We start from the raw sequence: 16,570 nt of genomic DNA, 5'->3' as shown, positions 1-16,570 counted from the left end.
AAACAACCCTCCAGCTGGAGCACATAGGCAGCCCCTCCAGGTTCATCAGCTGCTGTCAAGCACCCCAAGTCCATCCCAGAGGTGCAGAAACTTCTGGATGTTCTCCTTCATGATATAGGGGAGCGTAAAGGATTCAGGGGAGAGGCTAGCTCACTTTAATTTCTACTCTATTGAGGCTTTTCCATAGAAGCAGGGGGGTTTATGGGAGGCCTCTTGCATTCTTAGGCCACATGTCACGAGGAAAGGACAGATTCCTTCTGCCCTGGTGTCCCCTATGGGTACCTGGGATGTTTTTCATGCCACCTTCTGCCTCAGTCCAGAGCAGGTGGTGCCCAAGCTCCATGACAGGCTATCCATCTGTAGGGGTGTTGCTCTGCCTCTTCTTTTCCACCTACCAGTTAAGACTTTATCTCTTTTTGGGTGGGATCCAAGCTCCTGTGATGACACGTTTCCCCACTCTAGGGCTTATAGCATTAGCTCTCTTCTCTCCAAGTTCAAAGCCAAGCTTTTGGACCTTCAAAAAATGTGTCTCTCTCAACCCAGCTCTGGCATGGCTAGAGTCTGAACTCTGGGTTTCAAAGCCTCTTTTGCAACTCAAAGCCAAGGAATTGACTCTTTGTTCTGATTTCCCTTGGAGAGCTGGAATATAGGAAGCCAACTTAGTGTCTGACTGATGGGAATGGATATGTTAAAAGTTGTCCACAGTGGAGCATCAGTTAATATCTCAGAACGACAATCCCCAGGTCCTGTATTACTCACTGATGCTTCATGATAACTCTTCAAGAGCGGGTGACTGACCCTGTTCCAGGGCCAGAACTAGGGTGAGGTGAGGGAGGCCTTCACCAGGCACAAAATTCAGAGAAGTGCCGAAAAACTCAGCAATCAAGATAATAGTTTAATGCAATTACTTAAAAAAAAAGTAAGAGTGAATGCAAAAAGTTCACAATGAACAAAACATCAACATTTTAATAAAGACAGGTTGACTACTACTAATTGTTCCTTTTGCCAAAGGCTCCAATACCGTTCAACACAGCACTGATACTGATCCTATCTTCATTTAAAATTTTAATATTTTGGGCAGCCCAGGTGGCTCACCAGTTTAGTGCTGCCTTCAGCCCAGAGTGTGATCCTGGAGACCTGGGATCGAGTCCCATGTCGGGCTCCCTGCATGGAGCCTGCTTCTCCCTCTGTCTGTGTCTCTGCCTCTCTCTGTGTCTCTCATGAATAAATAAATAAATAAAATATTTTTTAAAAAAATAAATAAAATTTTAATATTTTGGGGTGCCTAGGTGGCTCAGTTGGTTAAGTGTCTGAGTTCAGCTCAGGTAATGAACCCAGGGTCCTGGGATCTAGCTGCACTGGGCTCCCTGCTCAGCGGGAAGCCTGCTTCTCCCTCTACCCCCTAGTGCTCTCTGTCTCTCGCTCATAAAAATAAAATCTCTTTAAAAAACTATTTCTCATTCACCTGACACTTTAATGTGGGTCAGGTCACTCAGCTCTAAGTGGTGACTTGAGGATCCAGCTTTTCCACCTTTAATACTGCAGAAAATCAAAAAGTAGAGGATTGTGTATGGATGTGGCATATATCACCTGCCCACCTCCACTAGCCCAGTGAGGGTCCAGGCCCCACCTCATTGGCCTGGGAGAAGTAGTTGGGCTGAGTGCTCGGGAAGAAGAGGAAAACAGAAGTTGAGACCCTCAGCAGCCCATGCCACAGGGAAGGGGGGGGCATGCAAGTATTTGGCAGTCATGATTGAGACCTGGGTCTATAGTCAGTTTCAGAACAAAAGATCCAGCCTGCACTTGACCACAGATCTAGGAATGAATTAACATAATGGCAGCTGCTAGCCATGACCACTGTGGCTTCTTCTTGGGAGAAGGAGCTTTCATGGCCAGAACCCATTAGAAAGATCAGGTTCCTGTCCATGGCAGGAAGGTGCGGCCTTCGCTCTCATGGCCTCTTTTGCTCTACCTCTGGTGTCCTTGGAAGGGACAAAGGAGAAGTCTCACCTTTCAACAAACCAGGCAGGTCACTCTCAGAGCTCAAGTTCCAGGGGAATGTGATCCTCAGGGCATGTCTAGGCTCTAGTTTCAAGGGAGTCTGGGGAGCAGGTTGGCAATGGCTGAGCTAGCCTCATGAGTTTGGTTACCTATTGACGGGCCCTGGTCTAATAATGGATTGGAGACTGCCTGGAATTTGCTGATAGAAAACCCTGAGCCCAGAACACAGTCCTGGGGTGCCCCTGGACTTGGGGACCTCTTTGCTCTGTCTTCTTGAACCTGTTTGAGGTTCCTCGGCTTGTCCTGTGGGTTCTAGGATGCTCCCAGTTGGTCAAACACATGGATCCCTGGAGCCTGGGATCAAGATCTCCAAGTAGAGCAGTCCTGGAAGCCTTTTTGCTGTTTGCAGGATGGGGGCAAGCATTTGGACAACCCTGGTGGTTTCTCCCAATTTCCCCCAGCCGAGAGATATAATGAGACGTAGTAGGAAAAGCCCAGATGTTGCTTTAGGATGGCCTGGTTTTGCCCCTTCCTAGCTGGATAACCTTGATCGAGCTACTTGTTTGAATTCATTTCCTCTTCAGTCAAAGAAGGGAGATTTAATACCTGCCTGGCAACCCTGCGTTGGAAGGCAGATGAGAAAACCTACAGGTGATCAATAAGTGATAACCAGCATTTTTCTGTGGAAGAGAACCAAGACGAGAGGGGTACAAGTTGCACAAACTCCTTCCCCACCAACACACACACACACACATGTGTGCGCGCGCGCACACGCCTTTCTTGCAGACACAGTCAAGAGATCCTGTTAAAATACGTGTCAGATTGTTTGCCACTAGCTGTCTCTGGACTCATCTTATCCACATTCCCCCTTGCTCCCCAGGCTCCTTGCTGCGAGAACACACACACACACACACACACACACACACACACACATACCCCACCCACTCCCTGCACTCCTGTCCCAGGGTGTCAGCACTGCCCTGGAGTACATTTCCCTTAGACATCTGCCTGCATGATTTGCCCCCTCTCCTCCTTCCCATCTTTTCTCTGAGGCCATCCTGTCAATGAGGTCTCCCTTGCCACTCTGTTTTAAATGGGGTCCTCCACCCTCCTCCTCACTCTCCCTTGCTTCATTTCCTGCATCACCTGCCTAGCACCTGACAGACCGTGAATGCATTTTGTTGATTATCTCCACTCACAGGGATAATCATTCTTCAAAGTCGAGGTTTTTTGTCTATAATATTCACATTCACAGTAATCCCCAGTGTTTAGGCATACAAGTAGGGGCTGCATGTTTATTGAATGAATGCCTGAGTGGAGAGGAGAACTCACATTGGGAGGAGGTACAGGTCAGGGGAGTGAGCCGTGGAATGGAAGACATGGTCGATCTCCTCTTTCTCCAAATGAGGGAGGTGGACTAGACCCCAGGAGACCATAAACCCCTGGGAATTGTGCACATCGGTGGTGAGTTCCCGCCACCAGGCATTGTTTTGGGATGAGGGTACCTAACTTCTTGCAGACATTTAGCAGAGCTAAGCATCGTCCCTGCTTTCGTGTTTCAGGGTTGGATCTAAAAGGCTCAAATCCTTGCTAAGAACCTGTGATACTGACAATTCCATGATCTTATTCTAGTCTCAGCAGTGACCAGTCCTGCTAAGCGATCCTGGCCCCAACGAGGGGAATGGGAACCAGAGGGGGCCTTGGCAGGGTCAGCGTAATGGGGAAGAGGTACCCATGGGGACATGGGAAGGCACAAAGGAGACTTATTACTGCATGTGTGGCTTTCTTCTTATTATTTGAAAGAAAATAGATATATAGCAAGTATGACAAAATTTGAACAATAGTCAATGCTGAATACTGGGCACAGGGATGTTTATCACAGAGAGCTTTGTACTTTTTCTATATTTCAAAAACCTCACAGATTTGGAGGTGGGCAGAGCAGTCACAGCTCATGATTAGGCATAGAGAAGTCGTTTCTGGGGGGCTGGAGAGACTTGCACTTCGGGCATTTTTCTGGTGTGTGTGGGGGCAAAGGGGATGGCCAGGGTCTGAGCCCATCCCTGGAGCAGCTGGAGCCCTTTCTTCCCCCCACTTGCTCCCTCTTCTCGGGTCTCAGTTTCCTGCCTTCCTGGGGAGTAGGGAAAGGCTGAGAGGCCCGGTGCTGGGGGTGAAGCTAATTCATTAGTGACGCTTGACAAGGACTGGGCGCCTGCAGTGCCAGCGTGATTCATCAACATGATTGCCCTGCTGCCAGCCTGCGTGGGCCTGGAACACCAGCACATTTTACCTTTACCCACTGAGAAGGGCCTGGTGGGAGGTGAAGTTACATGATTTACTCAGAGCAAGAAAAAGACTCAGAGGAAAAAGAGGGCTGGTCCCATGTGCCCTTAAACCCAGGAAGCTCTGCTAGGCTTGTGCGGGAGTTGCAGGGGCTCCTGTAGCTCCTGCCACGCCCACAGAGCTCAAGAGGGCTGCCTGGTGCTGGAGTGCCAGCTCCAAGCATGAGCATGTGGCGACTGGGGGTGGGGCTGGTTGGGCTTCCTCCTCCACAGCGAATGTTCCCTTAGGGAAACTGTTTGGGGGGTGGGGGGGGGTGGTACTCATCCTCTTCCCCAGCAGCCTGGCTGGGTTTTCTTCAGCTTTTTGGTCTCTTCCAAAAAGTTCTCCCAAATGAGTAGAAGAGAGAGTTGACTGGGGTTTAGATGAAGCCCAGAAGGAACCCAGAACCCTCTTCCACCCCAGGTCTGGTGTCTGGGCTCCCTGCCTCAGCTCAGAGTCCCACCTTCATTTTGTCAGTGCCCCTCCCAGGACAGGGGTCTGTGGCTGGGTTCCCAGCTCACAGCGATACCTGCCTCTGTCTCCCATCACTTGTTTACCCCATGCCTTCTCATTCCTTTATCCGACAAATATATATTGCACATCTGAGCAAAAGAAGTCAGAAACAAACAAACAAAAGGCACTGAATAATCTCATTTATATGAAATTCAAGCACAGGCAAAACTGATCCATGAGGATAAAGGTCAGACTCATGGCTGCCTCTGAGAGGCGGGGACTGGCTGAGGGATGCACAGGGGATCTCTGAGTGATGGAAACATTACACGGGTGTTTACATTTGTCAAAACTCATCAAACCATACACTTACCATCTCAGCATTTCACGGTATATAAAGTTTGTTCCCATTTAAAAGATGTTAAAGTTTTTCATTGAATACCTACTAGGGGGACGCCTGGGTGGCTCAGCGCTTGAGTGTCTGCCTTTGGCTCAGGGCATGATCCTGGAGTCCCGGGATCGAGTCCTACATCAGGGTCCCTGCATGGAGCCTGCTTCTCCCTCTGCCTGTGTCTCTGCTTCTCTCTCTCTGCCTCTCTCATGAATAAATAAATAAAATCTTAAAAAAAAAAAAAAAGAATACCTACTAGGTGCCAGACCCTGTGCCTGCCAGGAAGGAGATAAATTTGTCTGCCCCCAGGGGAGCTGATGTTCCAGCTTACAAGGGGTTCTCATGCTCACCTTGCATTGGCCACTGCTCTCTGCCCCTGGGCTGGCCTCCCTCCCTCCCTGCGGTGGGGATGAGAGTGGATGTGGGTCAAAGGTCTGGGTCCTTGCTGCCTGGACAGGGTCAGTTACAGGGTCACACCAGCCAGGTTCAAGGGGAGGCAGGGGGGAGGGGAGCCTGCAGATGCTGCTGCCTGGCTCTAACTTCTACTCGCTGTATGACCTAAGACAAGTTCCCTAGTCCCTCTCAGGCCACTTTCCCATCTTTCATATGGGACTAATGATGCTCTCCTTGAAGTTTTGGCAAGAGAGTTAAATGCATCATCATGAGAAGATTCATCGTTTCCATTTATTGGTGTGGTACATGATTAAGAGCACAAATTCCAGCCACTCACCAGCGAGGTGACCTTGGGCAAGTCACCCACCTCAAGTCAAACCCTCAGAGCCTTAGTTTCTCCACCTTTAACATCGGGGTGATGAGGGTGCCTACCTCAGACGTGTGGCCAGGATTGGGCACAACGCTGTTAGTACAGCGCTGGGACCTGGCAGCCTGGGAGTAAACGGGAGCAGGAGCGAGCTCTGGCAGGAGAGCTCCGAATGGTAGGCGAGGAGGCCGGGCACGCAGCCGTTGGTGAGAGCCACAGAATGACCGTGGTCGTCCTTGGGGGCGCTCAAAGGGGCTCACGCGTCCTGGTCCTCTGCCCACCGCCGCCACACGCAGACTTGGAGGGACGTGGCAGGAGCCTGGAGGTGAGTGCCCTAGCGCGGTCCTGTGGGGCAGGGGGGCGGGGCCTGAGGGCGGGGCCCAGCCCGCGCCCCCCAAACCCCCAGATATGACCCACCCCGAAAAGGGCCGGAAAGACTGCTCCGAGTTACCATCGTAAAGTGACCCCAGCGGGGAGAATGGCGATGAACAGCCGAGAGCCACTTTCCTTAGGTCCTCGGTTCCTTCTAACTCGCGGCGCCTGGTCCACACTACTGGTCGCCGCACGGCTCCTGGTGCCGGAGGTGTAGACGGCGTCGGGCGTCGGGCCAGTGCGGGCGCAGCGCCAGACCCTCGGGGCGCGGACCTTGAGGCCCCCGCGGGTCGCCGGGCCCCCGCTCGGGTGGCACCCAGGCCCCGCCCCGCTCTGCCCCGCGTCCGCCCCATTGGCGGCCGCACGCGCGTCGGGGGTTGCCAGGGCGACGGGCCGCGGAGCCGCGAGTCCGAGCGAGCCCGAGTCAGTCGGCCTCCGGCGGAGGGAGCGGGGGAGGCCGGGGGGCGGCGGCGGAGGGGCGGCGGCGGCGGCGGCGGCGGCCGAGCCCCGGGCGGGCGCCTCCTCCCGGCCCGGCCCGGCCCCCCCTCCCGGCGCGGGGGCAGGCCGGGGCGGGGGGCCCCAGGAGCCCGCGCAGCCTCGGCCCCGTCGGGGAGGCCCGGGGGCGGCCAGGGCGGGGCGATGCCGGGAGGCGGCGGCGGCGGCGGCGGCGGCGGCGGCCCCGGCCGGGGCCCGTGACCATGGGCATCGCCGAGTCCACGCCAGACGAGCTGCCGTCGGACGCGGAGGAGCAGCTGCGCAGCGGCGAGCAGCAGCTGGAGCTGAGCGGGAGGCGGCTGCGGCGGCTGCCCGGCGCCGTGTGCGCGCTGAGCCGCCTGCAGAAGCTCTACGTGAGCGGGACCGGGCTGCGCGAGCTGCCCGAGGAGATCGAGGAGCTGCGCGAGCTGCGCATCCTGGCGCTCGACTTCAACAAACTGGAGCGCCTGCCCGACGGCCTGTGTCGCCTGCCGCGCCTCACTCGCCTCTACCTGGGCGGCAACCGGCTGCTGGCGCTGCCCGCGGACTTCGCGCAGCTGCAGAGCCTGCGCTGCCTCTGGATCGAGGGCAACTTCCTGCGGCGCTTCCCGCGGCCGCTCCTGCGCCTGGTGGCGCTGCAGTCGCTGCAAATGGGCGACAACCGGCTGCGCGCGCTGCCCGCCGAGCTGCCGCGCATGACGGGCCTGCGCGGCCTGTGGCTCTACGGCAACCGCTTCGAGGAGTTCCCGCCCGCGCTGCTCCGCATGGGCCGCCTGCACATCCTCGACCTGGACCGCAACCGCCTGGGCGGCTTCCCCGACCTGCACCCGCTGCGCGCCCTGCGCGTCTTCTCCTACGACCACAACCCTGTCACCGGGCCCCCGCGCGTCGCCGACACCGTCTTCCTCGTGGGCGAGGGCGCCGTCGAGCGAATGGCCGAGCGCGACGAGCCCACGCCCCGGCCGCCGCCCCGGCGCCCGGCCCGGGCCTTCGAGGACGAGGAGGAGGAAGACCTACTCATAGGGAGCAGTGGCTCCCGGGCTCTGGGGCTTCCCGGGGGCAGCCTTCCTGCCCTGGAAGCCGCCCCGGGACTGGGCACCTGAGCCCCATGCTCCGGGCGATGGACCTGGGCCTGCTGGGAGCAGGGGCTCTGGGAAGGCCTGTGGGGACGACGGACCCCTGCCTTGGGGCGGCAGAGACAGCTGCAGGGACAGGCAGGCCCGGGGAGATACGTGGGAATCTTCACGTATTCCTGGTTGATAAGAAGCCTGCCCCCTGGCTGATCTCTGGGCAGTCCTCAGACCCAGAAGTCCTGGCTTAGTCTATCCCCCGTGGCTCTGTCTAGGCTGGTAGAGTCCCTGACAGCACAGTAGAGATGCTGGCTTCCTTCTGGAACCAGGGCACTGTCCACAGAATCCTCACCCCGGGCCAAGTCTGGATGTCCGGGGTTCCGCACCAACCCTCTTCCTGGAGTTTGGATCTCCCAGACCCATCCTTTCTGGTACAGGAGCCGCTACCTCTGGGGTGGACCACATGCCTGTGGGAGACAGACTTGACCTTGGAGGAGGGCCTGGGCCACGCCCCAGTGCCCAGGACAGAAGTGGGAAACTGGGACTGGGGCCCCAACGCAACACCGAAGCTGCCCTTGCTCCTCCCCCGGGCTCATTGCACATACCTCCCTCTCCAGGCATCCTAAAATTTGCTTGGGGGAGGGGGCGGTTGGAAGGCAGGGTCTCCACCCCCCACCTTTATTCTGTTCTGTTCTCTCGGCTCATGCCTGGAATCTTGCTGGAAGAAGAGCACGCTCTCTCCCTTTCCCACAGCCTGAGCCTTCCAGCTATCAAGTTTGAAAAGAAGCCACTGTGCCTCTAGGGCCTCCTGCATGGAAGAGAGAGGTTCTCTGCTCTGGGAATCTGCTCCAGAGCCTCCCCCACTGCCTGCACTCTCCATTCCCTTAAATGGACACAGTCAGGGTGGCTGGCACTGCGTGGGGGCATGGGACAAGCACTGTGTGCCTCCACTCCGTCACCAGGGACAGCCTCAGGGGTGAGGAGTAGGGTGTCGCTCTGCGATTCCCAGGGCCGAATCTTTCCCATCCAAGCAATAACGGGAAGAGGGGGCCAGGGCCAGGGACACTCAGGGACATCATTAGGGGCTGGGACCCCACATGGTAGTGTTATCTTTAGGAAGGAAAAAAAAAACTGGCTGTAAACATAAATTATATTTCTTGGAGAAAGAATGTGCGTTTCCCACATGCCTGTTTATTTATAAGCCCTGGGAGCACCGGGTCCCATCGCTATGGGGAACCTGGACTTCCCTTGGCACTGCCCTCTGTCCACATGCCCCAGCTCTGTGTCAGGCTGCCCACGGCCAACAGTCGTGTCCTGACTGGGGAACTAGTATCTGTCCTCAGTTACAAATGGCTTTGGCTGCTTGAGGCTAGTCTCCTGTCTCGTTCTCACTTGCTCTGCCTGCCAGGCACCCCTCTCACCCCCTTTTCTGTCCTTTCCAGCTTAATTTGTAGGTTCCCGGCTCTTAATATAATTTGAATCTCCCTCAAGCTGGGCTGACCTTTCTGTCTTCTTTTCACTGGTACACTCCCCACCCCCACCCTCTCGCCATATTTCTATTCTTCCCTCCTTTCATCTCCCTCACCTGGTTTTCCTTTTTTTTTAGTCTCTCCCTCTTTATCTCTTTTTTACTCTGTCATGGTATTACTTTCTTCCCTGGTGGTTCAGGGGGAAAAAATAAAAATTTTAAGAAAAAAATCTAAAGCATCAAGCCTAGAGGCCCATCTCCCATGAGAAGATGGTGCCAGGCCACCATCACCATGGTGACAGGGCTGATGTCATACAAGACCCAAAGGTCAGGTCCAGCCCAGCAGCTCTAGAGGGAGGCTTGCGATGGCTCTGGGAGCAGTCGGCTTACAAGTGAGAGACAAGACCTTGAACAGACAGAAGGAGCTGGTGTGTGGGGAACCACACAGAAGGAGCTGGTGTGTGGGGAAGATTGGAGGCTGCCTCCTGCTCCAGGAGGATGAGGGGGTCGGGGGCTTGGCTGCAGACCTTATCCCTCCCAGGGTTCCTCAGGTGCCTCTGCTCCCCTTGCTGAAGCTCTGTCAGGGCCCACGGGCCTTCTGGGATCTGGGACCTGGGAGGAAGGAATTCAAGATTGTAAGATCACTCAAGATGGGAACGCAGCAGACCAGAGACTGTCCTCTTGCTCTGTGACTCCTACTAGGGCACAGAGGAACTAGCCCTGGGTCCAAACTCAGAAGGCATGGGTTCCAGTTCTAGTTCTGCTTTTGACCAAGTGACCCTGGGCAAGTCATGGTCCCCTCGGCCTCAGTTTCCCCATCTGCACACACAGCTGTTGGGTTTATTTAGATCTGATGCTACAGCTCAGGACGCCATGGAACCTGGTGTTTGTCTTCCTTCCTTTCAAGCATATCTTAGATGTAGGGGAAATAGGGGTTTGGGAAGAGCCACAGTCACCCCAGAATAACTGCTGGCCCCAATAGCCCAGATTTCCTTCCTCTCATTGGTGTATTTCCTTGTACCTCTCCCACTGCTTCTCTTGCCTGAGAACTCTAGGTGGGGCAGAGGTCCCGTGAGTACCCCTGGGCCACTTCCAGGAACAGAGGGCTCTGCCTTGCTGCATTGTCAAACATGGCACCCTTATCCACAGCCACTCACAAGCCAAGCAGGGGCTGCCAAGGCTGAGTTTCTCTCCAGGGAGAGTCAGAGCCCAATTCCTAGCTTTGCTATTTGCTTGCTCTATCACCAGGAACCAGTTCCTCTTGGAAAATTAGACAGTTTGGTTAAAGTGGCTGTTGATTCCTGGCTTGAGAGCACTATTGAGGGTAGTCTTGGTCTCCATATGGAAATGGAGAGACCAGGGTAGGAAGGGGGCCATTGCCAAGGACAGCTGGGCATCATAGATCGCCCTCAGTGCTGAAGACAGCACAGTATTGGGAGTCCCAGCTCACCCCTCATCTAACTGCCTGTGACTGCTCACTTGGCCTTGGGGCAGCAGGAAGAAGGGGAAAAGACTTTTGGGGGATATTTTTAACAGTGGCCCTGTCCATAGTGCCCCAGGTTGTCTGGGGCAGTCAGGGGCAGGTGGGCTTTGGGGGAGAATGGTGAGGAAGCCCTGCAAGAACTGTGTTTGTGCCAGGAAGTTCGGCATCAGAGCAGGAGGGCAGGCAGTAGGGACTGTGATGACAAATGAGCAGAGGCAGCGGCAGGGCTAAGGACAGTCCCAGTGAGGGAAGGGGCTTGCTCATCGTTGGGGTTCAGGCCGCCTATCCCAGTGCTGAATCCACACCCTGGGAGATCCCCTCTGTCCTAAGCTAATGGTCAGATCTCCATGTGGAATGGGTGGGACCTGCTCTTGCCCTCTCCCAGAGCCTCTCCAGAGCCAGACCTGGCCAGCAGAACAGCAGAGACTGGTGTGTGTGTGCATGTGTGCATCCTTTCTTAACTTTGTTACAGTCACCCCCGGCTCCTGACCCACCCTCTGGGGCTTGGGAACTGGAGGCCCTGCCCAGAAGCACCTCCCTGCCTCCAATGCCACTATATTGGCTCGCTCAGCCACCTGCCCCAAAGCTTCCTTAAGACACCTGGACGCTCTTGTTCTGAGATGGACGTTTATTAGTACACTTGGGTGTGCCACACAGAACATGTATTCAGACAGGGGTCCCTGCCCAGGGGGGCTTACAATCTAAACAAGACACAACACGCACACACACACATGCACATACACGCAGGACACAGACACTGGGAGCAGGGCATCTTCAAGGGACACGAATAGTCAGGGGAGCCACAGGCTGGGGCATACAGCATGTTCAATCATTGTCTGTTGGGGAGGGGGAGAAGAGCAGGACGTGGCCCAGGATGGCTTTTGGGAAAGCAGTAGGATCCAGGAGGGAATTGCATGAGGCAGAGCACACCAGAGGCCACCAGTCCCAGGCACAGGGAGAAATGGGTAAATCTCTTGGTGAAGGCATGGATGCAGAGAGAGCCAACGAGGTGGAAGAGGGAGAACCAGGCAAAAAGTCCAGGAGGAGCCCCTGGGCAAGGGGCTGCCACATCTGCCAGGCTTGATGTGTGTGTGTGGGGTCCCTGCTTTCGGGCCTGGCTTTCCAGAGCCATCGTTCCAGAGAGATCCTGAACAGGCATGGGGTGCTCTTCAAACTACTTACCTGACCTTAGGGCTCCCTCTAATCTCTGGGACAGAGATCAGAAGCCCAAAAGAAAAAAAAAAAACACCCACCTTTTAACGAACACTGAAGCGGGGTTGTAAGAAATTCATGGGGCAGAAGGGGACAGGGCAGGATAGGGCAGGCAGCCTTAGGTAGGGGTACCTGGTGCAGGGCAGGGAAGCAGTTGCCCACCCCAGGTGCTGGGAAGCAGGGGTGCAATGGCCCCCTTTGCTCTGGCGGGGGGCAAGGGCAGTGGGGGGACACATGGTAACAGAGGTGCGGTTGTTCCTTTTGTGTCTGCGACAAATTAGCACCTTCCTTCTAAAGTACCCTGAGAGCTGCCAGGCCTCAGCTTCCCCCCAGGCTGTGTGTAGGGTGGCAAGGGAATGGTTATTGCTCTTTCAAGAACTAAGGACACTGGTCCCAGGAGAAGGACATTACTTGCCTGGGACCACAGTGGCTAGAGAAGGAAGACACCAGGGCCCAGTTTCTTCAGACTGGGATTTGACCATGGCCTCTTCGGAGTTGGAGAGACTTTTCTAATCCTACAGGATTAAATCAGAAAAGGGTGGAGAGAAGCCAAAGATCCGGCCAACAGACCCGAAGCTCTTTCTTTGTCTCCACAAGGACCAGGAAGGAGACACTGCTCTGAAACCACGATGGGTCAGCCAGCAATCAGAGGGAGGTCGGGAAGGTGGAGGATCCCGCTTTGGATTGTCTGACCTGCCTTGGAGGGTTGTGATGGTCCCCTGGGAACCAGGAGGTAATGCTGGGCTGGGTGAACCAGAGGGTCTCAGGGAGACTCCACTCCTGACAAGCCTCACTTCAGGCCTGATCAGGATGGATGTATGGCTGCTCTCCTGATTTCTGGGCAGTTGGTGGGTTCAGATTCTCGATCTGAGCATAGGCTGGAAGCTCAGGGAGAGCCTTATCACCAGTGAACCCAAATCCCAAAGGTGACAAGGGGGAGACTCAGTCCCAGGCTCCCCATCCCCCTCACGCCACTGCCTCTTCCCCTGGGAGGTGAGGTAGGACTGGGGCCCGCAGAGGAAACAGCCGAGGCCCTACTTTTTCACGATCCTTTATTGATCAGAACGGGCCCTGCCACAAAAAGCAGGGCCCATTCCCACAAAAATATGATTTTGCAAAGAGGAAATCTTGCTGGCTTAGAGGGTGCATGTGGTGGAAAATTTTTGTATGGTTCTTTTTTTCCTTTTTTTTTTTTTGTCCTGTTTTTCTTCATTTCTCTTTGCTGCATTTTTTTTTTCCTCGTCATAGTGGGTTTCTGCCTATCTGTCTCTCTCTCTCTCTCTTTTTTTTTAATAAAACACTTGCACTCAAGGACTCCAACACAATACAAACAGCGGCCACCAACCCCCACCCCTGGGGCCCCAGCCAGGCTGGGGGCTCTGAAGGCCCCCTTGGCTTTTTTGTGGCTGTTTTCCTTGTCCCTTCCCTGGCGTCTGGCGCCAGTGGGCAGGTGCGGGGTCCTGTGGCAGGTGGAATTTGTACAGCAGTTATGTAGGGAGACGGTCACAAGAAAGGATACCTGAACAAGATAACAGCTAAGTCTAGGGCGCCCACAAAGACAGCAGATGACGCTCATGAAGGGACCTGGGACACAGTGAAGAAGAGATAGATGGGCCCAGGCCAGCCTCCACTATCCCTGGAGACTGCAGGGGGAGGGGCAGGCAGGCCTTGCTTTCCGGCTACAGTAATAATACTTTGCTCCCGGGTAGCACCTTCACAGTCCTCCTGCCAAACCCCCAGGTCAGGTGACGGCGGCCTCACAACCTCCCCTATGAGGTAGGTGAAGTATTATTACCATCATTTTACAGATGGGGAAACTGAGGCCCTGGGAGTGTGGGTGATCTGCCCACGGTCCTGGGCCGGTGGCAGGGCTTCCGTGCCCTCCCCCCCATCCTCAGGTTCCCCCATTCCCTGTTCTCCTATAGCTTTAGCCCACCCCCGCCCTCAGGGCCCACCGCCCCTCCCGCGCCAGCCCGCAGCCCTCCGCCCACTACTGCCTCTCCCTGGCCTCGCGGCACCGCATCTGCACGTTGGGAAAACGCAGGCGGGCAGGGTTCACCAACACGCCTGGGTGGTCAGACTGGAGCAGGCTCGCCCCGAAGGTGCTCTCTGCATACGATTGGCTGAGAGCTGGGGGGGCAGGACTCGGAAAAGAGGGATGCGGTTGCCACCCATTGCAGGTTGGTTGGTTGGTTCAATCCCGCCCCCCCTCCCGCCCCGCCTGGGGCAGGGGGATACCGGGCGGGGCTGGCACCACGTGGTGGAGGGACACAGGGTCTGGGGGGGCGAGGAGGTGACAGAGCCCTCGTCTCGCAAGGCTTCCCACAGCCCCCCTGATGGCTTCCACACGACGTTCCGAGTGCTGCCCTCCCGTCCCGCTGGGGGCTGGTCGCCAGCCCGCCCAATGACCCTGCAGGTGCAGGCCTTCATCTTCAACAGAAAAATTGGGATTTACAAGAAATGTGGGTGACTATTTGCCTTACAAGAGCACTCTTCGGTCTACAAAACGATTCCCCTACTCTGGAGACTCCTCCAGACCCTCTGGGGAGGGGACGCAGGCAGGGGTGGGAGAGCCAGTGGAAGCGGTTTTGGTACGGGCAGCTCGAGGGGCAGCCTCCTGGAGGCAAAGGGCTCCCAAGTTCCCAGGCTTTGGCGCTGCTCGGCAAGCGCGGGCCCTAGCCAGAGTCCCCCGGGGCCAGGCCCACCCGGGGCGCAGCTGTGCGCCCAGCCCGCGGCCGCAGACGTGGGGTCCGGGCGCCACCCGGCGGCCCGTGCCGGAATGTCAGCCCCGTGTGTATCGATACCAGCCCCCGCGGGGGGAGCGGGCTCCGGCAGGGACTATCCCGGAATCTGCTGTCTCCAGGGGGAGGCCAGCTCTAGCCTCTTCCGCGGCTGAGGCAGAGAAGCCACAGCTGCTTTGTGCGGGGCAACCTCAGACTTTGCACAATCTGGACTTTCCCCTGCTTCCTTTGCCTGAACTGAGGGGCAGAAGGAGCTGCTCCCAGGAAATGGGAGGGGTGGGGAAAGAAAGCTGGGCTACAGACCGCCACCTCAAAAGGAAGGGACGCGTGTGAGCGCAGGGGCGGCAGAGGTCTGCATAGACAGGGAAGCAGCCTCCTGGGAAGCAGGGAGAATGCTGCCAGCTTGGCTGGGATCTGAGATCTGGGAAGGCTGAGGGTGTCTGGATGGATGGGTGTGTTAAGGGAAGAGAGCTAGTGGGGGCTTGGGACCCCTGAGGAGGAAGAGAGGGGGTCCTGGTGGATTGTGATACACCCAGTAGGTGCTGAAGAGGTGTGAAATGATGTTCAAGAGATGAAATCAATTGACAAGGCGCTCCTGGAGAACTTGGAGCAGAGAAGGGCATGGGGTGGAGGTGGCAGGAGGCAGCTCCAGGGTTTGCTCCCCTTCCCCCACCCCACCTTTCCCCTCTCACCCCGCACCCACCTCTCCTTGCCTACCCCCAGCCCTGTGCATTGACCTCTCTCAGCCTCCTGCCCCACCCCACTTTACGAAAGCCTGCACTCTCTGCACTGCGGACCCCAGGAGGACAGGGAAAGTGTGCCCCCACCCCCATACACACATGTGCACACACATGCACACGCGCGTGCACACACACACACACACACACACGGTGGACACGACGCCAAGTACACACGTTGCAGCTCCAGGACCCTGGAGCGGGCTATATACTATCCTTGGCATTCAGGGCCCAGCCAGCACCTGAAACTGCCCTGGGATGGGCCTCTCCCATCCATGCTGGGGCCAAACGCCTCAGCCTCCCCTCTCCTGGGCCCACATGGGGAACTAGGGAGAGGGCAGCTTCTCTCCACTCCAGGCGCTGCCTTAAAGAAAACGGGGGACTATGCCCACCTGGCGGGTCTCTGGAGGGATCTGCCCATCTGCCTCTTTGGCCTTCACACTCTCCCCCACTTCTTTAGTATCAGCAAGTTAGGAAGGCAAGGGGCAAAGCAGGAAAATGGCTCCCAGAGCCCCTCCCCCAGAGCTGGACTGGTGGAGGATGAGGCTGGTACTTCCTTGAAATGGGGCCCAACCGACTCCTGGGACCCCTCCCTGGCCAAGCCCTCAGGGTCCTCCCTTCACCTATGGTGGGGGCCCAGGCCAGGCATTGTGCATAAAGTGGTGAGGGCATGATGGGGACCCAGGCCCTCAGCCCCCTGGGCCTCCCTTGGCCCCACTTAGGCCTTGAGCTGGTGCCACTGGGCCACCGGCTGCCGGGGACGGGCAATCATGTCCTTCCAGTGCTTCACCTCCCCGGGCCCGCTCTTCCATGACAGGTAGATCTAGGGAGAAAGGGAAGAGCAGGGTATCAGTGACGATCTCAGAGGCATTGTCCCCCGCCCCCACCAGGGGGTGACAAGCCATCTCCTCTGCCTGCATCTTAAGATCAGGACCCGGGACCAAGGAGCCTCCACCAACAGTGACAACCTACCCTCGGAGGTTCCCTCCTCCTTTCTCCTCGCCAGCCTGACCTATTTTCCTTGCTGTGCTTCCCTCTGGGAGCCTGGGCATGCCTGGCCATTTCTCGTTAGATTCCTGACCTGTTTTGAGG

General features: G+C 56.5%; 2 protein-coding genes across 10 annotated transcripts in view; one reads left to right on the top strand and one right to left on the bottom strand.

Moving 5' to 3' along the window:
- The first annotated feature begins 6,888 nt into the window (after positions 1 to 6,888).
- Positions 6,889 to 9,006, top strand: LRRC10B (leucine rich repeat containing 10B). The gene has a single exon (XM_041773571.1). It carries the CDS (start codon positions 6,992 to 6,994, stop codon positions 7,868 to 7,870), a length of 879 nt encoding a protein of 292 aa, XP_041629505.1. The 5' UTR covers positions 6,889 to 6,991; the 3' UTR covers positions 7,871 to 9,006.
- A 4,029-nt stretch (positions 9,007 to 13,035) lies between these two features.
- Positions 13,036 to 16,570, bottom strand: part of SYT7 (synaptotagmin 7) — a 61,762-nt gene continuing 58,227 nt past the window's right edge. For all 9 annotated transcript variants that reach the window (XM_041773601.1, XM_041773606.1, XM_041773603.1 and 6 more), the window contains one exon: positions 13,036 to 16,301. In XM_041773601.1, coding sequence (XP_041629535.1) covers positions 16,197 to 16,301 — 105 coding nt within the window. In that variant the 3' untranslated portion in view covers positions 13,036 to 16,196. The remainder of the gene's footprint in view (positions 16,302 to 16,570) is intronic.

Source organism: Vulpes lagopus, chromosome 11 (genome assembly GCF_018345385.1).
Source record: "Vulpes lagopus strain Blue_001 chromosome 11, ASM1834538v1, whole genome shotgun sequence".
In the NCBI taxonomy this organism is placed as follows: Eukaryota; Metazoa; Chordata; class Mammalia; order Carnivora; family Canidae; genus Vulpes; species Vulpes lagopus.
This window is presented reverse-complemented; position numbering and strand designations above follow the sequence as displayed.